Raw genomic sequence first — 24,785 nt, 5'->3', positions numbered from 1 at the left:
CACAGCCAGTCAGTTTAATATTTTTGAGCTTTGTAATTCTCTCTTTCACTGAGTCTGTCTGTCACTTTTCCACTAGCTCTTCATTTATAATTTATGGTGTCAAGCACCAAGTTTTCACAGCATGAACATTTTACAGGTGCTAGGTCAGGCTGTCAAGCTAAAGTACATGCTAATAATCAGTGGCTTTGAAAATCTTGGTCTTTTTGCCTACGTCAAGATGAAGACTCAATTGTTTTTACGAATTAATCAGGTTTGCAATAATTTTAACATTATCAACAAATAAGTATCTTGTCACTTACTTGTCAGGAGATAAGTTTTGGCTATCTAACCAAAGAACGAATTGCTTTAAAAATATTGGACAGCATGGAGTACTCACCTCTACTATACACAGAGTTTGAGCTCTGAATGGTATACTTCTAATGCACATTCAGGAAGATTTAAATTTTAAAGATAATTGAAGATCATAAAATAGATCTGAGAATGCCATCATTGACACAGTAAACTATTATGCCTGATCTGCTGAGTAACTGGTCACATAATCAACAGCACACAGTTACCCTTTCCTTTCTTTTGGGACTATACACTTATCTAGTTGGAGAAAACCTTTTTTTTTCTGATTTCATGTTAAGAAGTGAAACTAAAAAAGGCTGCTATTCCATATTACTTTAGAATTTTTTTCAAATTTTGTGTAGTGCAAGGGGTGACTTGGATATGCTGCAGGGAACATTTTTGAATATCCTCTCTTCCTAGTCCACAGTTCTTTAAACACCAACAGAAGAAAGAAAAACTTTGGAACTTAACAGCATAGTACTAATACATTTTCTAAAATAATTAAACAACAAAAAAACACTTTCTGCTAAAACTGTAGAAAGTAAAAGCAGTCACTCTTGATATGACTGAAAAGAGTCTTCTTGGTAATAAGAGGTTGTCATGGTATTTGTGAGACTTTAACTGACCTGAATGAACACTGATGTGGCAGGTACAGCATTGCATCAGTAAAGACAGCTCCTGGAAAGGCAGCAGCACTCCCTGACTTACTTCAAAGCACCACTTCCAAGGGCTACTTGAGACTTAAGTGCCTGTTACACAACCCAGTGATGCAAGAGGAATGTCACTGAGGATCACTGGAGCGCTGCCCAGGGACTTGGAAGGCAGTGCCAAATATAGACAATATAATAATCCATGCACATTGTTACTGCAGGATACAGGAACCTTTAGATCTGAACGACTGCCACAAAGGAAATGTTTGAATTAAAATGTGCTTTATACCATTTTTCTTCAAAACTTTTTTTTCTGCCTGAAACCTCTGAGCACAGCAAACACAAGAAGGGGACAAATAGCACCACAACTGTGGAGATGAATTACTCTATTAAAGGAAAAATAGGCAATAATTAAAAAAAAATATTCTTTCCTCCTATCTGAAGACTACAACATAATGAAATTTGTGTGGGAAGGCTTTCCAGTATATCTCAGAATTACAGAATAGTTCAGGTTAGAGGGGTCCTCTCTAGATTATCTAGTCCATGGGCAGGGACATCTTTCACTACACTGGGTTGCTCAGGTCCCATCCAACCTGGCCATAAACACTTCCAGGGATAGGGCATCCACATCTTTTCTGGGCAACCTTTTCCCATGCCTCAGCACCCTCACAGTAAAGAATTTCTTCCTTATATTCAGTCTAAATCTACCCTTGTCCCCCAGTCTATACTGATGTTGAGGACTGCCCTGACACAGGTGCAGGACCTTGCACTTGACCTTGTTGACTTTCATGAGGTTTACATCTATCTACATATCTCTGTATTCAGTACATACATCTATGATCTAGTGTGAAATAGGTTTTACCAACACAACAAAGACCAAGCCTGAAAAATTACTATTGCCCCTGTACTTGTTGCCAAGAAAGTCTGTTATACACAAGTACTTTGAAAAGCATATGAAGAACGCATTTTATGCTCCTCCTTTAGCAAATTCTGTAGTTCATACAGCTGACTTCTTTTAAAGCCCCAACATACACAATTCCATAGAAATCTTTTCACCTTTCATTGAGGATTTTACCAGATGTAATTAAAGCACAGAGAAAACTGGGTTGCAGAGTGACCTAAATTCTGCTAATGAAGCCTTCCAAAACTGTATGATTTTCTATTCTAGTTTCATTTAAAAGGAATTTGCTATAGCAGGGGTACCTGCCTGCTTATTGTATGGGTAAGGGTAGAGCCCTAACCCAGCTTCCTCATCTTCCCACTCCTCCTGTGGAACAGGAGCCCTTGGAGTCATTAGGCTGGTTTGCTGGAGTGCCTCTATGGGACCAGATGCCGTAAATGTCACAAACAAGACAGATGGGAGAAGAACTGGCTAATCACCCACTCCCAGATTTACTTCACTGCAGGTCTCATGCAAGTTTTACACGGTAGATAATTCAATGGCTTTGTCTTGCCTAAAAATGGTTCTTCCCTGATTTTAAGGGGTAGGTTCTCTAACTGCAGAGTCAATCTTTTTTGGGACTATACAGTCTTGTTGGGACTATAAAGGATTTGGAAGTAAAGCTGGAGAAATAGAGCAGTGTTACCTGTAGAAGATGCTACTTTGCTGTTTGCAAGAAGGAAGTAGCCCCGTGGAGGGGCACCAAATCAGTTGTTCTGTGGTAAGGCCAGGAGCCACTGAGATCAACAAGCCCTAAGCCCAAAGCTCAGCTGGTTAAGGAGCGGCGTTTTTACCCAAAGACTGAATGAGTGCATTTGACAGTCAAAGGAAAACCCAATGCAAGTGGAATGCTGTGGGAACAGCACTTTAATGGAGGACAGCAGGTTGGTGAAGGACCAACAGACTGACAGGGCCTGCAGAGCAAAGAACGGATTTAGAGCAGTCAGACAATGAATTTTCAAGAGTATAATTTGAATTGATGAGGCTAAAAGGAAATGCAGTCTTATGGAGATAGGAGTAGAGCTTCAGAGAGGCCAAAGATCTTTTTTCCTTCATTCCTTCCTTCCTTCCTCCCTCCCTTCCTCTAATTCATTTTTCTTTCTGTCTTCCTTTCCCCCTTACCCCTTATCCAAAACCCACTGCCATGTGCTTATACAGTAGGTCAGAGACTGACATACCAATATCCATACCAAGTGTTGAATTTACTGATAAAACTGAGTTTTTGGGTACTCTCTGACTCCTGTTGTTTCTTTTGACCATAAGGATTTACGGGTCTTGGGTGATCCTTCCCCTTAGGGTGGGAACATGACAACAGAGAGAAAGAGGAGAGAGGAAGAACAGGGGGAAGACAGATGGAGAGGCAGAGAGATGTTGCATTGAAAAGCAAAAAAATTCACAACAGAAGACAGAACTGGAGCTGCAGGAAAACATGAATTGGAGAATACTACACAGTCAGGATAGGTACTGAAAATGGTAATGTGTTTAGGGGCTGTACAGGAACACCATGAACACTGACTCTGTGAAAAAGAAACGTTATTATTCTTTGTACATCAGGAATGATGCACAAGTTAGAAAGCAGAGGCAGCTAACAGGTTTGGCACATATTTGCTTCCATGAGAACAACTTGTCACCACAATTGTATCTAGAATCCAAAATATACCATCAGTAACTCATTTGTCTAAAATTCTAAATCACAGTCTTTCAAAATGCAGTAATTTGCAAGACATACTAAAACTATAGCAAGTGAAGCTGTCTTCCCTTCTCCTTTCAGGCTGCATGATAGAAGCCTGTCTGCAAGAAGTAAGGTTTCATTTTCATTAATGACAGAGTTATTCTGCAGTAAACAATATCCTTGATAACATACATTAAATTAAGACTGTTGAGTCTATGAGGAGATTCAGGCCAAACATTTTTTTTTTACTTGCACATCTTTTTTTCCTTTGCCTATAAAAAGGATTAATGAGATTATAATGAGAGTTAAATAAGGAGTGAGATAAAGAAAGTGTTAAAAGGAAACACTTTATGCTTAAAATTAAATGTATAAGTACCTCCCTACTTAAAAAAGCAACTATAAAAGGAGATAGTATCTAAAACTGAATACATTGATGTAAAGCCTTGTTTACTACACCACCATACTTGAGCAATTTGAATTACTTACTACTCACACTTTGCCACCTGTTCAAAATCATTCCCAGACAATGAATATAATACTCTCTCATGGCAGGTTTCTCTACCCTCTCCAGAATGCAATCAATTATTGTTTAACACTGTTTCCCACCAACAATAATGAATGCCTTGATCAGAATCTCAGTGTGCTTTTTTGATTGTCCACAGTCTCTTCATTTCCAGTGCTTGCTCTCAATCAGATCAAGTGATTTAAATCTCATACTTAATTTAAAACAGATGAAGGGGGAATTTAAGATGTTTCATTCATGTAAATGCCAAATTTATAACAATGAATATTATCTTTTATATTGCTATACAGCTTAATTTATTTCATCTAAGAGCAATAAAACAGAGTAAGCACTGAGCAATCCTAATAGCCAAGCAGAATCAAATTATGGAAGAAAAAGCTGACATCTGAATTATAATGTATTAAGGTAAAATTACAGCTGAATTTGAGGATAATTTCATTCAATTTGACTTCAAGAAAGCAGTGCTTCTTTCAGCCTTATTTCAGAATGATACAAACAGAAAAGTATTTTGAATCCACAAAAATTGTGTTTTCTTATTTAGATATCATTAAATTCTTATTTGTGTGGCAATACCATATTGGTAGTGAACATTCTAGCTTATAACGTACATTTCATTGTATAAATGTCAGAAATAAAACTGGGTTAGGAAACTAAAACAAGTTGTAAAAGAGTTTTAAGCCACTTTATATAGGGAGCAAAAGAGGTGAGCAAGTTCATAAAAGGTGTGCTTTTGAGACAGGCAGTGTTTAACTGTGCAACTTGCTGTGCAATTCCTCAAAGATAAGTCGTGAGACTATTTTGTTTATTATTTAAGTAATGTTCTTGGCCAAAATAGGCTTGTCCTAATGAGAGTTTTTTTCATGGAAAAGTGGGGAGGCATTGCCATCTCAACTAAAGGCTGAAACAGTATGTAGGGGGCTGTGAGGAGAGAAGGAATGATCCTTCATATCTGGGATGATAAAGAAGGAAGGACATTAAATATAAAACATCAGACAATCCAACAAAAGCCAAGGATAATTTCTTTTATGAAGTCTGGCAGCAGAGAGAAGATAACATGTCCATGTATTAACTCATGATAAGTCAACCAAGGATCATTGGAACAACATAGGAATGAAGGAGACAAACGCCATCACAGAAAGTGGCCAGTATTTCTAATAAAAACACTACTGTTGCAAAAAGTACCAGTAAAATCTCACCAGCAAAGCTCTATATGGTTCTGGCTACCTTTGTTGAAGAAAGAGCGAATTAAACAGGATGAAGAACAAGCAAAGGCAACTGTAACTGTCACAGTGATCAGGAATCTCCTGAATGAAAGATGAAAACCACAAAACAAAACCCCAAAAAAGAGATATGACTCCTCCTACAATAGTGAGATGGAGAAAAAAATGAGAACGGAAACATGTTCTTAGGCTTTGGGACAACACCAGCACAAGCATAAATGAATAAGCAACATTCATTAATAAATGCAGTCCATAAATGCATTTGAATTTCATGGCACTGGAGTTCAGAACAACCTTCCAATAGGAGCAATGAGGGAACATGGCTTAACTAGATTTAGGATGAAAATTAATCACTTTTTATACAGCATCATAGGCATTTGATTGTAGTAACAAAGCTCTTTCCCCTCCTGTGTTACAGTTACAGTCAACAGAGCCCCTCAATGCAGCATAAACCCTCTTGGCAGGTACCACTAAAATGCAAATACTATTCTTTCTCTCAAGAACAATTAAAAACCATTTTCAATGCCAGTATTGCTACAGGAACATATTTTCCTCACCTCCAAGGAAATTAAGCCACTTGCTGAATGATAAACTGAGTCTTTCACTGCTAATTTCGTTTCCTGTCTGGGAAGCTGGTGGTGACCTCTCCCCTCCAACCCATTTGCTTTTGGATCATAGTAAAAAGAACTTAAATAATTCTTAACCCTCTTCCCAGAATTTCAGTATAGATCTCTCTGAACTACTGCATTTATCTTTAACATAACTCTCCAAAGGACATAATCCACATTATGGACTAATAGCCTGTAAAACTGCATTTTATGAACTGTAGCAGTTTGGAGCAATAAAAATAGAATCAATGGACTCGAGTTGATAACATTTCTTTCCCACTCTACGTTGGAATGAACTTATTTTTTATATTTGTTTAAATTATGGACTTTTTAAAAAGCAGAAGAACCTGCTTGGAGTCTACAAATCTCTATGCTTATGGCTAGAGATGACATATTATTGAATAAACACTTTTTTAGCACCAGACTAAACCCAAAATTTTGCAAATTAGAATATTCATATGAGAAAGTCAGGAGAACCAGATTTTTTTATTTTCTCTTCCTTCCTCCTATTTTCTTCTCCCCTTCCTTATCAAAACCCTACTGTTTCACATCAATATCTGAAAAAAAAAGGATAGCTCAGTGCTATTTTAGGAGCTTTAGTCATAAATTTTATCACTTTACTGTAATGAAAGTCATACTGGCGTTCCTTAAACTGCATAAATGTTTGTCTGCTCAAAAATACTACCTCCATGAAGCTCACTAACAAGAATTTTCCTTTATTCATAAAGCATTTCATATCAAGACTACTTAATTTTTTCCATAGTTTTCTCTTAGTTTAAAGCAGATCAAAAATCTTTTAACACATGTTTTCATGCAACAAAGGCCCCAAACATTCAAAGTAATTTTTTCTGTGCATGCTGAATAACTGTGAAGTCAACCTGAGCTACTACATGGCAGGTCAAATAACCAGGTTATTTATTTACTGAATTTGGTGCAATCCCATCTCATCTGGACATAAGAACACTAGATACCAGAAAAGAATCACTTAGGTCAGAGACTCAAGCACCCATAATCACAATTAAAAGATAAAATACATTACTGTAAAAGATTTAACAGTTCTTCAATCACTCTTTGCACAGATTGAACATCAGCTTACCAACTTTCCTACACACACCATAAAAAAAGAAGACCATTAACTAAGCAGATGCTTAAGTGAGGAATATTATCAAGAACCTGCCCACAGCAGGACTTCTTTTTTTAAGATACAGTCCTTATGAACCTGGTAATTTTATTACATGCTACAGCAAAGAAAAAAATCTCAAACCACAAATGGCTTTGGCAGTCTCATCTGTTCTGGAGAGGCAGAAAATTCCTGTCTGCCCAGATGAGGGCAATTGGTTTTCCTCCAGGAAACTGAGCAAGACACACAAACCTGTCACCTGCAAAGAGGTTTTTCCTTACACCACACATCAGAACACTTTACCAAACCCCAGTATTCATTTTATCCAAATTTTAGTGTTTCAAAGGCAAGATAAAATTACTACAATAGAAAGAGGAAAAGAACTAACAAGCTTCTGCTTAACAGCAATAACCCCAAATAGACAGTTCTGCTCTGCTGTCTTTTTCTTGCATTCCCAGCTTTGCCACATGTTGACACTGGTATCATTCACATTCTAGAACATCAGCATGACCTGGGAAATGTCTGGTGCTTGGACCTGACTTCTGTGATGCAGCAGCTCCACTTCCACCCATTCCCTTTGCATAAACCAAATACTGCACCTTGGAATTATAGTGTATCCTCAATTTTATTTACATAACGGAGTGCAGTTCCAGATGACTCACTTCAACCATCCTTGTTTGCAAATGGACGTACAGTACATTATCTTTGTGCAGTGAAAATATCTGGCTATTTGGGGATTTTTTAACTCACTACTTCTTCTGGAATGTCAAGTGAATTACTGGAACCTTCCAATTTCATAGGGTGAGTACTTTACATAAATGAAATAATCCCATTCCACCAACAGTGACTAATGACACTGGGAGTTGGTAAGGAAAGCTGCACAGGCTATAAAACACTAATGTAACAGAACACATTGAAAATTCCTGTTCTGAGGTATGTGTACAAGCGAAGATACTCAGGCCAGACACCTCAGCAGGGTTCTCAGAATTACTTTTTTCCTCAAAGGGTCACATTGCACTTCTATTCAAATAACACGGAAACAAGACTGACAGCCAGGGAGAGAAAGCAAACACCAGAACAGGATCTATACCAGTGCAACCATGCCGTGATTTAGTGATTTTTCTCATAACTCAAAAGCTGTAGTGTTATTAACTAATGTTAAGGAAACTTCCCAAACTGACCATTCATATTCCCAATGCCAGAGACCTTCAGTACTGGGACCGAAGCCTTCCCAGCGGTGGCTCCGGTGATCTGGCGGGTGCCCTGTTCGACTCCCTGCACGCCCCAATCACAGTCAGACCAGGTTTGCTCACCAGTTTGACCCCGGTTTTCCCTTAGCAGAGTCTCAGATGTCTCGTTCCATAAAGCCATTTATTCGCAGCACAGTAACAGCTCAAGGTGGTGCCTCAGAGCAAGGAAGCCAAACCAGGGAACCCAATGGCTTTTATCCCCTCACAGTCCCAGCGCCCACCTGGTCGTGCCACAGGTGCCCTTTGATTTATGCAAAGGATCAGCAGTTCAGGGCCTCTTGCCCCCTGAGCTCATCCTGCAGCTCCCACCAACTATCGAACTACTGTTTGTAAAAGAAAACACTATTGGTTGGAATTGAAAGGCAGAAACACAATGTTAACAAATCTCTTGGGACTTTTCAGTCGCTTTTAGTTATGAACTGGGAAAAGCTTATGTTTTTGCAAAGGGCAATTGGGTGAGAAGATCAATTTGGTAATCCTGCTGAGGGAGGGAAAATGAAATAAGAATAAACAGCTAGATGTTGTTGGCAAAACCTATGTACCAAGATGAAGCAATACTTTCTGTTAGGATCACTTTTTGATATATTTATTAAATAGAAAGGAAGTAACTAAAGACCATAATTCTCACTCTCTTCTCCCTTAAAAAGAATGCAAGTCAGGTGCAACTATGCTTAAATTGTGGTGGAGAAAAACAAGTGTATGGAGGAAGGCAGGGTGTAAAATGAGTCCTTGAATTATTCTAGACTCATCTAAACACTCAAGCGATTCAGAATTTCATAGAAAAAAAATTCAACAACTGATATTCCACGTACGGCAAACTGGATTATAAAACATTCAATCCTCCAGGCTGAAGCCTGAACCATCTGATGAGCTGGATGGTAACGTGTCCATTAACCTTTGCAATGGATGGTCCATGATCCAGCTGAACCAAGAATGGAGGCACAAATGCAAAACAGGAAGAAGACTGCCTGTTGTCACTAGATTTAACATAAGCCATTTGCAGCTCTAAATGTCAACATCCAATCAAGCCTAATCTATTATTGATCTTCTTTTTTGTTTACAAAATATTCATCTGTGACACAAATATCCATCAGCTTTTATTTCTCGAGGCATATCTCTCAAGTATAAAATACATCTATTGGACTATAGCTATTAAAAATAATTTCCTAATTTGCTCTGATATAGTGGAAATCCACTAATGCTAAGGCCATCAAAACTGCTTAATACAAAATTCGTAAGGAAAATTATTAGTAGTAAAGTGAATAGGCTAAGCATTAGTGGAACTTCTAATGTACTGTGGAAACTACAGGTATGCCATGAGAAAGGAATAAAATGGGCAAGTAGCTACAAGTGACCTCTATTATGGTTATGTGACCTCCTCTATGGTTGTGGTTCTTGTTGCTTAACTGTGAAATTATAACATAGTTTTTTGCCTTTCCAACATTTTTCAAACTAAAATATTCTCTTTCAAACCCTCTGTTTGAAGTGGACTTCTACAAAAAAATCAAAAATTTCCAAGAGTGAGAGAAGGGAAAATGTGTTTTGCATCTTAAAGAACAGCAGCATTTCTGTGATCTGAAGCATCTTGAAAGACATTTGCTGATGTCTTTTGCTACAAGCTTACATTTACCCACGCTGCACAAGGTGTTCTCTACAGCAATTGGAAATTTTGGCACTGCCAAAACTTGGAGCATTCCATCCTTAACAGACTCTGTGTATCAATTTGCACAAGATAGTCCTTTCATTTTATCTGGTTCCTTCCAAGTCAACAAGTACAGAATGCTTCCATCTCTATTGTCTCATCCCATTCAGCACTCAGAGAGTGGAAGGACAAGGAAGAGAAACATCCGAAAATCAAATGCAGCAAAATGAGGAACAAAGCCATGAAAAACAGAAATAAGAAGGAAATTGTGGGCACTGATGGACAGAAAACAGCTAGTAGAAGAGTAAGGTTAAGAAAAGTAAAAAGAGGAAAGAAAGGCAAGGCCAAATGAAGTGATAGAGCCACAGAATGGGAGATCACAATCCTTATGGCTCTTACTCAATGTAGAGAGGACAAACCTGGTGTGTTACCTGAAAATGAACCTATTTCAAATGCAAGTTTCAAAATTCCTCTGCTGCTTAACATAATCTCCTGGCAAGGTGCATGCCTTCATTACCATCTAATGCTTACCCCATGGAAGATGGCATCTCTCCTGTGTTAAGGAATTCAGATGATTTAGTGGAGGCTTACACTCTGAATCTAAATAAAGCACCCTATGTGATGATATGTGAAGAGGGAAAGAAAAAATGAACTTTTTAAAATATAAAATCTGCAGTAGGAAAGGAAAGTTCATATTACCTACATTTTCACACTGTTGGGTTTAGCAAATCCCACACATAGAAGTTAAGGAACTACCAGAACTGAAGTCCCAATGGCTCACAGGCTACATCAAAGACAGCTGGTTCTCATGGCAGTGGGAATAAAACAGCTCCCGGGACCAGCTGGCCAAGGTTTCTGCTGGGAGGTTGAGGCTTTGGCTTCAGGAAGGCTGTTTAGAGACCAGGTACACAAAATGGCAAAAAAAGCTTCAGTTCTTTCATTTGTGTGGTACAAATCCACTTCACCTGCAGTCAACATTTTTACAAACTGAGCTTTGATGTGTTATGAATTTTTAAAATAGGAAGACAATGTTCCTAGCAGAGAACAACATGGTTATGCGCAGGAAGAAAAAATAACCCTGAGTTTCACTGAAGACTACACTGAAAACCAAGGTGCTGTGTCTACCTCTGCCACCCACCTCTGAGCACAAAAAACTAATTCCTTGGAACATGCACTGGGTGTCACAACCTGTCCACCTAAACCAAAAGCACTGGCCTTTAACTCTTCTCCTCAGAACAGTGGCTGTAAAGACATACAAGGCTTACTCAAAAGAATATCGAGCAAAATGGAAGTTTTGAAGAGATTCCACAGTGAAAAAAATAACTGTGTGTGCAGTCTAATGTTTGCACAGAGCCATGTATTAAACAGCAGCCCCAAGAAGTGCTGGATTCCTTCCAACCATCACCATCCATTCTCTGCACTAGATGAGATGCCCTTTAGGTAGTCTATAGAGAAATGGAGTTTATGAAAATATCGTTATATTCAACTGCATCAAGAGGAGCCATTACTGGCAATTCTTTCTGAAATTCTGGGTCTGGAAATATGCAATTTAATGACTTTTTTATCATATACCAAAATCAGAGGGTAAACATTCTTACTGTTGTCTCAGCAGCAGCAGAGTTTGGGTTTCTATTGCATCTGAAAGAGAGTTTGGCTGAGAAGCTCCTCTTTGCCACAGCTCTCCCATCATTCCTAAATACTAACAGTATTCATATTCACCTAAATTAAATGTCCCTCTAAGAAATAAAGTCCACTAAACTAAATGATTAAATCTAAAATAACCCCCTAAGTGGGTGTTTCTACTATATCATTCTGGCATGTAAGTGTTTAGCAAACTCTGCAATACAAACAAAGGCAATCTAACAGAGACAAAGGTTTTACATTTCCCTCACCTTCCTTTACAAAGGTCTTCAGTGGCCACACATAACAGAGTGTGAAGGACTCTGCATTTTTATATGGCCCCACTTGGTTTAGCAGAAATTGCTGGATTCAAACCACATTTTGAAATATGAATCCCTCATCCAAATGCTTTTCATGAAATCGATTTTGAGCCAGAAATACTGGAAGCACCATGGGAAAAAATGACAAGGTCTCCCTTGATTTATTTTTTTTTAAGATGTCCAAAATATATTTGAACAATTCTAAATTTTAGTAGATTTTTTTCCGATAGAATTTGATTTCAAATCAGCGGCTGGAACCCAAAGACAAAACTAGCCTGGGGAAATTCAGAAAGATAACCACTTGTACCAAGATTAAAATGCTAGTGCGTTATTTTATGGAATGCTTTCTAACTCATTCTTTTATTCCTTTATTTTAAGCTAAGGAGCAACCAGCAGCCAGAGAATACAAATTACAGCAGCAAGTGCTCTCTAACCGAGGGTCCCCAGCCAAAACAAATCACTCATTACATGCATCAATGATGCTGTTTGCTATATGTGACTTTTCCCCTTTTGTTCTAGGTGCAGAAGCCATTAAATGGATTGAGACAGGAGAGCTCCCAGTAAATACACCTTTTAACTGTGTCCTCCTTCTGTGTGTTCCTCCACAGTGCTTTGGTACGGATGGTGCCTTCTGCCACCTTTCCTTTTGTACAGAAGTTACACAGCACTGACTTTATTCTAAGCTAAAATCTGTGTAATTTCAAAACCACGTTGGCATGAAGGAATGCTGCATTACCAATGCAGTTAACATATTAAAATGTATATTAAAATGTTCACTCTGCTTTGCTTACGTTAGTGCTTCTCACACAAGTATTGCTTATGCTGTCCCAGAGAGCTCCACTGACCTCTCAGGAGCTGCTGTGCAGTTAACCCTCAAACACCGGGTGCTTAATTGGATACTGCTCTTTTGGAGAACCTGTCAGCAAACAGCAGACACCTTCAAAGAGTGTCTGGAACTCAGTCAACTCAGAACAGACAAAACCACCTCTCAAGAGGAAAAAAAAAGTCTATCAGCTTCTTAGGAATATACCTAAACACAAACCGAGAACTTCTGTTTCTACCTAGAGACAAAACAGATTTTAAATCTTCAGATTATTCTACAGGAAGGACAATTTATTTTCAATCTAGATATAATCTCCTCATAAAATAAATGTTTTTGAACTTAAAAAAACTAAGTCTACTGAGCTCTCAAAAGAGATGTCAGTCAATAATCTTAGAGCAATTTTTTAATCTAGTCTTACTTTAAAGATCAAAATATCCCTACTTTCTTTAAAAGTATAGAATAATTATTGAAGCTTTATATGTTTATAATGGAAATAGATTAATTAAAGAAAGTAGTAGTGGCTGCTGGCTTAAAGGTTGAAATAATTGTTTAAAGAGCAGAGAACTACTTGTACAGTATCATAAACTGGAGGGGGGAAAACCATCCATGCATTGTTTGGCCAGTGGTTGTTTATTATCTATAAATGTATCTACAACATTATGAAAATACCTTCATTTATTAAAATTCATCTCTAATTAATAATTAACACCATAAGCAATCTGTTCAGCACATTTTATTTTTTTTCACGATTATAGGATTTAGTCCAAACACAGATATCCAAGACAATAAGTGATAAAAATGCTAACAGAAAGAAATATTGTGGGTGAGACAATTGAATCAGCAAAACTTTCCTACAGACTAGGAAAATCTTTAAGGGTTTTGTTTTTAATTTTGTCGGGACAGTTTTGGTTTGGTTTGGGTGTTTTTGATGAAATGGATTAACCGGCTTCAGACATCCATATACAACATGCAGTTGATTTAAAGCCAAGATTGGCCTCTAAGCTTGGTGCTGTAACACATTAAAATTAGTACTCAGATTACAAGTGGCTGCTAAATTAATTGAAGTGACTTCTCTTTAATGACTATTTTGAACAGACTTGTTCTTAGATGTGGGAATGATCAATAGCCTACCTACACAAAAGGTGGTGAAAGATTGATAATGGAAACATCCCTGAGACTTGTATAAGGAGAGCTGGAATAAGTGTTAGCCTGGAAGACTAACTAAGGGGATTAGAATGGAAATGAATCAGCTAAAGATAACGTCACTTAAATTTGTCCTGCTTTTGTAAGGTCCAGAAAGAAATCCTGCAGAGTTTCGTGTTCTTATCACGTAAGAGAAATCTTTTCAGCAGTAATTCTCAGTTCCAGCACCTTGACATATCATTTGCAGGTTCAAAACCAGCTTCTGAAGACAGTTTTTTGTTGGCCTCTTCTCCATAATAATGTGGTTCCCAGAGGTCAGGATAGATTTTGGGCAAATAATTTATTTACCTATTTGTCTGTTCCCATACTATTTACCATTCTCTGTGTCACAGAGGTCAGGTGTTAACAGGCTTATCAAGCAAAAGGCCAGTCTCTTCTTTGTGCCAATGCCAAGGCAGAGAAATCCAGGGATCTTAATGGAAATATGCACAGCCGGAACAAGAATATATCCTAACATAGCTATGTTGTATTTCAATATAATAACAATAAAATGCTTCTCCTATTGCACATATTTATAATTTTCTAACTATCTCTAATCAGTTAAAGGAGATTTTAAACCTGGTACACTTTTAATTTAAAAAAAATAGCCCCAAAAATGGATATAGGCTTGCTCTATGTCTCACTGACAAACAATTTACTGAACTTTTAGACTTTTCTAAAATTCTCAAGCGAAAAGTCCAACCTCAGATATCCTAAACAAACCCTTAAGTAGAGTTCAGATCTAAAAACATATATCTGGAAACAAAGAGGAGATTTTCCTAGGAAAACCTGAATTTACTACATGCTCTTTCCTTCCCTCTTTTTCCTTTGTAAACCACTTGAAAAAAAAAAGTGCTGTCTGACCAAGGAGTTAAATTTGTAGAAGGATAAGAATGGTCATTCTGTATCAAACCTTAAGACATTTAGCTTAAATTTTGACTTGCCTCACTTCTCAACAAGGCCAAGTTGTAGACTTTAGGAAACCCTTCAGTTCCTCTGTGGTGTTTTCACACCTGCAAATTACATTAAAAACTACTGTACTGATTTGGTTTTAAACTATATCTGCTTAAGCTATACATTTTTTTTTAATATTTAATATTTCCGTACCAATCATTCTCATTTGTCCAAAACCAAGTAGCAACACCAGGAATATATGAAGAAGCACGAATCTTAAATCTGTTCATCTCATGGCACACAAATCAAGGCTTTTGGATGACAGGTCACTTCATGCATGTCTACAACAGCCTTCTTTACAGTGCTTTAAGTCCTCAAAATGAGAGATATCCTCTAGCAGAAAAACACCAGTTTCATTCAGAGAAAAGTTCAGTCACTCCAAATGCTTAGTCCTTGGTCTCCTTATTGCTACAGAAAAATTCTGAGTGCTGTATTCAGAAAGAGCACTTATCTGTGGGAGATTGCACTTCTATAAAAATAAATATGTGAATAAAAATAAGCCAACTCCTTTCAACTGCTGAATAACTTAAGGTCATTAGTAATCTGTCTGATATTTTAATACTGGAATCAAATAACTTTACTTTGAGCTGTCCAATTTACATCAAGTGTAGTTGTTGTGAAAATGAAGACTATGTGAATTTGAGAACTGACACTTGATGACATTATTTCTTACCTCCACATTTTTGTAAGAAGAAGAGAATGAATGCAGATGCCTTTTAGAGGTATGTATAAGGAGACCAACCTTGCATAACCTGACAAGTTGTAACAGTACCTCGTAACTGAAAAAGCAACAGCTTCCTTTTACAGTTCACTGACAGACATAACGTGTTATAAACTCTGCAAATTCTATAGTTTACTTCAGAAATTAATTGTGTAGTGATACATAATGGCAGATAGAACCTGAAAGAAGCCATGGTGCAAAAATTCCTTCTGGTTTGTATAAGTAGAAACATATAAGTGTGCACAGACAGCACAGGGTACCATCGAGCTGTTACCTGACGTGACCTTTATCTGAAAACCTCCTACATGTCCTGCACAAAGAACTGCACGGGTCTACAGAGGCTATTAGCTGTAAATTTGGGTTTTAGAGCGATTGCCTGAGTCATTGTGTTCTTCAATCAAAGAGCAAAGCTACAACACAGGCAGAAATCTTGCCTAGTAATGCAACTTGTTCATACTGGGTGTCATGGACAACTCTTGGAAATTTAACCCGGACGTACAAGAGCTCAACTTACCCCACTAATTGAGCCTTATGTTTCAGGCAGTTTTGTTACACAGAACACCTGCAGGGTTTTTCTTAGCACTAAAAACTTGCCCTTGGCATGGTCATAATTTGTTTTTGAACTTACCACTCCATTAAGATGAATGAGTAAGTTTGCTTTCCTGTCAATAGTATTGTTTGTGTCTGCCTTGTTACAGATACTGTAAGACATCACACATTGATTTACTGGGTGAAGAAAGGCAACCTAAGAGCCTTGGAACTATACAAAACAAAGTATGTATTTCTTACTGTTTGACGAAAACAGAAAGATTAATCCCAACACAGTTATAATACCAATTTATAAAATGGGATTATATTAATTTTTTGAAAATCCCTCTTTAATAATAGGAAATAAACCAGTAAGAATGAAGTGGAAGGGCTGTCTGTGTACTAAGTCAGATTAATAAACCTATTGCCCTTCCATACTTTCCCAGAAACAATCAAGAAACCCAAACAAAACATTCCTTTGTAATTTATTATCAATGCTGATATGTTTCTAAATACAAAATAGAAGACCAAATATACTAGATAGTAAAACCAAGTTAATATATCAATATTATAATTACTAATGAAACCCAACATCAATTATTGCAAACATGTTTCCAAGAGGTGCATCATGTAAATATCACTTTATGAAAATTTAGGAGATTATATTTCCTCACAAGATTTAAAAAAATCCTCTACAGATGAGATTCCAAATGTTAGTAAATGACATTTTAAACTTGCACATTGAAGTGCTTCAACAATGAGACAACTTTTTTATTGTAGTTTTCTTTCATTCAATTCCTGGATTTAGAGAAAGTCATCATTAAAAGGAGACTCTTCTTGCTAGAATTTTATTAATCAGGTGGGGTTGTGCATATTAAAGCACCTGTATTAATTCAGTTAGTTTTCAGTTCACCCGGGTTTTTTTGAATTAGACTTATTGTTTGACTTGTATGGTACAATGACCATACCAAAGATAAAAGATTGCTCCTTTTATTTGAAGTTTTGAAGCAAGAAAGAGAAGTCATTCAGAAGTCAGGTAACTCCTCAGTACTCTATGCAGAACTTGTGAAAAGTTATGTCAACATCAAAAACCCACTTCATCCTTGGCAGACTTTTCTCCAGGCTAAATTGTTTTGGCAACTATTTTCTACATTTTTCACTTTCCTTTTAAAACACTAATTAAAATTTAATCCTAGAATATCAAATACTAGCTTAAAACCTAGCCTAACTTGCTAAAAATTCTTTGCCTTTGATGCATATAATGCCTTGAATAGATTATTTTTCAAACTGTATTCGTGTGTCTTGTTAGGCCTTGTGGTAATGTAGCAGATATGGGGATGCACTAATGTCTGTGATATAAAAGGAAAATTGTGTTGTGTTACTGTGAGAGTCTGATGTCTCCTAAGCCATGAGAAAGGGCAAAATCTAATATAGCATTGATACGACTCTATCCTATACTATTATAAACTGGAATTATTCATCACATTCACCATAGAAGAGGTAAAGGAATAATAGTAACTTGGAATGTCCCTGCCATAACTCACGCTGATGGCACAGGGTATTTGTGGCCATACTCTTGTATCCTGTTTTCTAGGTATTTTATTCTCTGTTTTCACTGTTACTCAGGTGGATAAAATGAACACTGAAAATAGACTGTAGAACAAAAATGTGAAAATACATGAACTGCATATTTGATAGCACTCCATGGCTAAGCCCAGTTTGTTTTCTCTTGCCATCATTTCCACCACAACCATTTCCAGTACTCCTTTCAGTACAGCAGGTAAAATAATTTCTGGCAGAAGCAACATTCAGTTGCTCCATTCAATACTCTTCAGTTCCCACATTTCAGTTGCATCACACTAAAATCTCAAAAATGCAAAACTGTACAAAAATAATATTAGAAGTACGTAAGACTCTCAAAATTTAGGAATAGATGTATCCTCTATAACTTAAATAGAGATATGTACAGAAACCAAGTAGTTAAGGAAATACTCTGCTCTACCAGGTGTTTTATAACATGTAACATGTTCCACAATCAGGTCTAGGCTTTTTCAGTCCTTCCAAATCACATTTTATATCCTCTGGGTGTGCTATTCATTTTCATTTTTGCAAACAAAATGATTCCCTTCTTAATCCGGAGGCATTTTTCTTACACGCACACCTTACAACACGAATTAAAACATCATCTTCGGCAAGACCTGATGAGCACGCATCTCTTACAGAGGTTTTAAACGGGATTTTTTCCGGACAATCAGACCGTAGCACGCAAAATTGGGTGTTAAAGGCAGTCAGGCACCTTTGGGCAGTTCGCGGACGAGCAGCGATTTCCCTTAACGCGCGGTGAGCTCTCCCAAACCCATGCTGAAGGTGCTCTGCGTGGGGCAAGGTAAAGCTTTCTAAGGTAAACCTTTCTAGGGTAAACCTTTTTAAGGTAAACCTTAAAAATCACATTTCAAGTGAAAGGATGCTACCGCTCCGCCACACCGGGAGGCAACTTTGGGTGACGTGCTGCTCCTCCCAAACCACGGCGGCCGGCGATGACCGGGCTGACTGTGGAGAGCTCCGGGGCGTTATCCCGCTCAGCGGGGACAGCACCTCGCCCTGGCGGGGCGGGATGGGCAGCAGAGCGCCGCTGTCCCGCTGTCCCCAAACACCCCACTTGTGCGGGGCACAGGCGGCAGGGAGCGGTGGCCTCCGGTCGGCGCCCTGTCCCGCATCCCTGTGCCCCCATCAGGGGCCGGGAGAGGATGGGCACCGAGCAGAGTAGGACCCACTCCCTCCACCTCCGCACCCCGCCGCAAAGTTGCGGGGATCCCGGACCCGCACTCTCCCCTCGGCCGTCCTCACTTACCGTGGTTGCTGGCGACGTGCCCGGCGGCGGCGGGGCGCGCTGTCACCAGGGGGAGGAAGAGGCCGACTCTCCAGAGCAATAATCCCTTCATCTCACAACACCCCATGGCTGGTGCCCCCCGCGTCCTCGGCCCGCGGGGGCTGCCCGTCCTCCTTCAGGCCGGCGCGGGGGGGACGCGGGATGCGCTGCCCGCACTGCCCGCGATGCCGCCGGGGGCTGCCCGGGCCGGGGCGGGCGCATCCACCGGCGGGGTCCCGGGGCACGGCAGCCGCCCTGGGAACCGGGAGAGCTCCGGCAACTTCGCGGCGGTGGCGGCGAGGAGGGGGGGGTCGCGCCCCGCTACCTCCCGCGGTTCTGCCCAGTGGCACCTTCAGCCCCTCAGGAGAGCCCCTGGCAGCCTCAGCAGCCTCGTCGGCGGGAGCAGCCTCCTCCCCCGGCCGCGCCGCACGGTGCCCGGCATCCCCGGCCGGAGGCAGCGCCGAGGGGCTTCAGCTTCTCAGGCTTGGAGTGTCTCGCCCACGCCCCGCCGGGCTTCCGGGGCAGGAGGGCGAGAAGCGCCGGCGAACCTCCTTCACGCTCCCGAACGCATCAAGTAAAACTTGCAGGGTGGCATCGCCGAAACCTTCTCCCGCCGCCGTCCCCCCCGTCTCCGCCGCTCGCCCCTCTCTCTCTCTCTCAGTGTGCGTGTGTCTCTCCCCGCTCCTGCCGCGGAGCAATCAGAAACCGGGCGGCTCTGGTGTGATGCTCGCTGCTCCCTCCTGATTTGCGTGCCGCAGTTTTTTGGTGCCACCGCTCCGCTGCCGCCCGCGGGAGCGCTCTCGTCGTCTTCCCCTCCTCTCCTCCTCCTCCTCCGGCGCGGCCGCGGGGCCGCCCCGCTGCGCCCAGCGCGGCGGGGGCCGGGTCCGCCGGGAGCCAGCGCGGCCCCGCGCCGGGGGCGCTCCGGCACCGAGCCCCTCCAGCCAGCGGGGGCAGCGGGGAGGGACGGAGGGATGGAGAGATGGAGGGAGGGAGGGATGGAGAGCGGAGGAGCGGCCGCTCCTCCTCTCCCGCCCGCCCGCCCGAGGGGAGCGCGGGGCGCGGGGTGTGAGGCGGGCGAGGGAAGCGCCCCCTCGCCTCGCCCGGTGCCGGCGGCCCGCGGGGCGAGTGCGGCGGGCTCGGCGCTAGAGGGGGTTAGTCGACAAGGCAAGGGAAAAATCGCATCCCGAGGGGTGCGCTCCGAGCGGGAAGGGCCGCGGTCTGAGGGGGGTGCGGGCCTTTAAACGCGTCTCCTCCGTCTCGCAGGAGAGGGGGGCCCGCCCCGGCGGCCACCGGGATGCCACTGGTATCGCTTCTTGAAGTTGCGCCAAGGGGATACAAGAGACAGGCAGGCGTGAGCCGGTCCGGGCATCCCCGCAACATTTACTCTTTTTTCTTCTCTTTCTCTTTTTTTTTTTTCTTTTTTTTTAATTACTAATTCCTTCGCCAGGTACCGGGAGCGTGTGTAAGGATGGGGAAGCCGCCTCCTCGGGGGCGTGGGTGTGGTGTGTGAGCTGGTCACATCTGCCGCCCTCTGTCACCCCACCCCCTGCCAGGTGCCGCACCTGTGGAAATGCCGTGCTCACAGCACACCCCAGCCACGGCCCTCTTTTTTTTGGTTTGTTTTTTTTTTTGGTTGGTGTTTTTCTTTAATCCATCGAACATTTCAATTTTTTGATTTCATGAAAAGACAGGGGAAAAAAAACCATACTCATATCAGTATTTCTGAATGTGAATTCCTCAAATCAGGTGTCTAAATCCACACGTAGGAGGAAAAAAAAAAACTGATTGCCATGGCTTCTCAGTGTTCAAAAATCCCATTGAAGTCAATGGGTAGTGCAGCTACAAGATTCCGCACCAGAGAACACCAGAGTTCCTGCTGAGGTGCCTAAATGGATGTTCAAAAAGGCTTTGTATGAAAACACCTACTTTGTAATGTGAGAATAAAGACTGTTTTAAAAATTATTAATTTAAGGATTATTTCCAAAAGAGTTGTTCAACGAGCAAAGCCAACACAGAAGTAAGTATTTGCGGGTATTTAGAAGGATATTTTCAGATTACAGAGAGCCTACAACATTGCAATATTTCCCATATTTGGCTGTATTAACATCTTGTAAGGAAAACCTTTATCCAAAAACAAGGTCATAAGGAAAACTTCAGGATATATTTCAAAATAGTGAAATAGTGAGTAGTATTTTGCCTTAAGTTCCAGGGGAGACAAAAGGAGAACCCAAATTGCTCTGATTCCATGAGTCTCAATACTGTTCTGTTTTGGAATTAACACGATGAAAAAGAAAGAAGCACTAATTGCAAGGTTAGATTTTGGGGATAATGGGTGAGAATTCAGACTTGAATTCTTCTCCAACTCTTGGTTCAGTAGTGAGATGCTTCCTAACCTGCCTGCCATGAAATACTAGTGCAGGACATCATAGATGAAGGTCCCACAGGTTAAGATGACACATCAAGTGGCTACACTGCACGTTGTACATCCTTAGTTGCCATTAACAAAACCCAATCCTTTCCTCAAGGAGCTTGGAAGGTCTGACTTACCACTTCTGTTGCTTTTACATGTCGTGTCAGACTAGAGCTGAATACAAAGAGGAGGCAGTGAGAGATGTGACAGGAGTACAGACAAAATCTGCGAGTGTTTCCTCCCACATGCAGAGCACAGCTTTGCCTCCTGCTCTCCTTGGACTCCACGAGGCACAGGAAACTGTGAGGGAACCAAACTGCTAAAAAGGATGGGTGACATTCCATCTGAAGTGTCCCTTCACCAGCTTTTAATTGGCTACAGAATTTCCCGGGGAACAACTTTGAAAAAACAGTGCTCGTTCACCTACACTCAGATTAAATTTTTATAAGCTTGTGTATTATAGTGAACTCCAAATAAAATCTTAACCACTGTGCTTTAATTTTTCAGATGTATTCAAACATGCTCAACATAATAGAGGATGGCAAAAATATTAAATATAAAAAGTAGAGTTCTATTTGTATACCCACTTTCCCCTCCCGAAACATAAAGCCACTTAGTATAGTAAACACTGAAGTAATAAATTTTGAAAGGGATAATTGCACCACGTCAGATAAAGAAAAGGAGCCACAGTTTGAGTACCTTCATACTTAGATTTCTAGAGAGAGTGTTTTTGGAGAAGTAAGGAATTCTTTTTATTCCCATTCTTAAAATAAACCACAATGTGATCCGCCCCGTGAACAGAAAAATATCTATTCTGCTTTTATTGTTGTTTTCTTAAATAAAGGGATCATCTTTCTGTTAATAAAAAAACAAACAAGAAAGGAAATATAGCATAGAAACAGAATTACACAAAATAGGTTGTCCTTTCTTTTTTGTGTAGTTACCTATACATGATTTATCTTTAATGCATCATGATAGTGTTAATTATAGTAAAACTGTGACTTCCTTTAAAAGAAAAAGCCATTACTTTTTCATTAACATGTTAGTCCTTTGAACCATCATTCACTACTGTATGTTGTTTAATGTGATCAAAGCAAACACTTTAATTAAGACGCTGACCAAGAATAGATTTGCAATAAACTTAAAACACCTTTTCCTGCAGCGCTCAGGATTCACTAGTGTTAAAAATACTGTAATGTTTGGAGCAAGACACCCACATTAGGATTTTTTAGGAGGGTAACACTCACACATACTGACCTTAACTACAACATGTATCCTAAGAAAACCACAATGTATTATTGATCTCCTAAAGTCTGAGGCAATAGCTTTTTTAGTGAATAAAATACACTACTGATTTGGCAGTGTAACCAGAAATGAACCTTCTAATAATATCTCTCTTATTCAGGGTTATAAATTACATCTTTCCCATAAAATCGAAAATTAGTTCCACTTTGTTATACATTATATTCTTGTTTCTGTAGAATTGTACACTTTTTTTTTAATGAATAGGCCTTTTAGTTTACCAACATCTTTAATTTTTAGTGTATTTAATGACAGGGTGACATTAGATCACTACTGATACTTCTTCCTACCATAGTCCCCAAATATGCTTATGGCATGTGCAGCAATTCAGATGAAGTTTTTTAAGTATTTGCAGATTTTGAAAATGTTCTGTGTTTAAAAACCCCACTGCTCCACACACATAAAGGGGGGAAAAAAGTACTTTTATCGGGTCTCAGGCTCATCACCTTTTCTATTATGGATATGGAGAAAAGATAACAAAAGATAATAATCATAAAGAAAACTGTATATTCAAACAAATCTTCTAAAAAGACAAGAGTACTAACAGCAGGCTCAATAGGTAATTGAATTCTGACATTAAAAATATTATTGGAATTATGGAACTAACTTCAACACTTCAGTCAGGAATTTACTGTGCTGCAGAACTCTTTGTTAGAGGCAATGATTCCACTTTGGTATAGACCGTGATTCCTACACTTTTAGGATCCAGGAAAGTAATTTGCCAAGTCTTGACTGTTAACTATGAAAGTTTTGTCACTAGATTATATTTTTCTTTTCAGTTGGGTTGTGTATGGTATGGACCTATTCTGACCTATTACTGAGCACACTAATTCTAATGCTCTGCACTATGAAAGAAGGTGCAATTTAATTAAGACAAAATGTACCTAAGCAATGTTTTAGGGAAATTACTGATAAAATGTGCTCTACAGTGGTTTCATCCCCATCTTGTTACACGCAAAAACTTTTTTGCTTCAATTTATTTTTTCACTAAAGTACAGAATTATGATTAGAAGATTATAATGATGTACAAGATTGTAAAATGTTAGTATTTTTCACAGTTTACACATTGATGTTACAGAAGAGCCCACATGACAAGTCTTTCTTAATTTTCAGTATTTTCTTTTGCCTTTCCATATTAATTTATAAAATAAATAAAATATCCAAATTTTAAAGTGGTGATACTGGAAAGTTAGTTACTGTGTTTTTTCACTTGCAGTTTCTTCAAATAAATTGAATTATTTGGATTAATAGGCAAAGTAGAAGATACAATCTAAGATGTTTATATTTTGCAAGAAGGTTTAATAGTAATAGAATTGTCCTGGAAATCTTCCAAGAATAACAAATTGGTTGGCAGTGAACATTTTCAATATTTAAATTTAGTGAGTGTAGTCTTGCTGCAGCAGAGCAAAGGGATTCCAGATAAAAACAGCAGAATTAATTAAATCACAGATCCTGGAGGAGAGGAATGGAACATCTAGACCAAAAAAATAAATATTGTGGCCTCACTGGCAATGAAGGAGCCAAACTTTTCCTCATAGTATTGTCAGAGAGGTGAGTGTGAATGTGATTTAGGAGAGTATCTGAATTAAAATGCAAGAGAGAGCAGAATTACATGCTAATCAAAGCTTTTATATGAGGGTTTTATCCATCTCAGTAAATTAAATAATTCCAGCTGAATTAATTACAAATTGAATTGAGTCTCAACATGATAAAATAATTTTATTCCCAAACAAAATGCTTTGAAAAAAAGAGGCAAAACCCTTGTAGTTGGTAGAGGGTGAACCAAATTCTGCTCACAGTACCCAAATAGTCTTCGTGGCATAACTGTGAGGGATGAAGTGGGGCCATTTATCAAGGCTGTGTCTAAACTTTATCTCCTGCAAGTTAGAAGACTTCCACCCTTAATAGCACATAAATCTTCTTAGGTTCTTTTCCGAGAATATGTAGAACCAATTAATGATTGCAGGAGGATATTTCTTTAGCAATTAGAACCAGTAGTAAATATAACCATAACAATGTAAAATGGCAATGCTATAAACATTCTGGGTTACATTAAAACGATTACATGCCCAGTTTTAATGACCTACATTCAAATTGCAAT

At 39.6% G+C, this 24,785-nt stretch overlaps 1 protein-coding gene across 5 annotated transcripts in view; it reads right to left on the bottom strand.

Moving 5' to 3' along the window:
• Positions 1-19,945, bottom strand: part of EPHA6 (EPH receptor A6) — a 444,142-nt gene extending 424,197 nt beyond the window's left edge. For 3 of the 5 annotated variants that reach the window (XM_027698390.1, XM_027698394.1, XM_027698395.1), the window contains exon 1: positions 18,955-19,944. In XM_027698390.1, the coding sequence (XP_027554191.1) occupies positions 18,955-19,060 (106 nt within the window). In that variant the 5' untranslated portion in view covers positions 19,061-19,944. Of the gene's footprint in view, positions 1-18,954 lie in introns of all 5 variants that reach the window. The other 2 variants (XM_027698393.1, XM_027698392.1) reach the window with 2 other exon arrangements.
• Between the last annotated feature and the right edge of the window lie 4,840 nt (positions 19,946-24,785).

This window comes from Neopelma chrysocephalum, unplaced genomic scaffold, assembly GCF_003984885.1.
Source record: "Neopelma chrysocephalum unplaced genomic scaffold, ASM398488v2 Primary Assembly neopelma1_126, whole genome shotgun sequence".
In the NCBI taxonomy this organism is placed as follows: Eukaryota; Metazoa; Chordata; class Aves; order Passeriformes; family Pipridae; genus Neopelma; species Neopelma chrysocephalum.
Note: the sequence above shows the minus strand (reverse complement) of the source record. Positions and strands in the feature narration are given on the sequence as shown.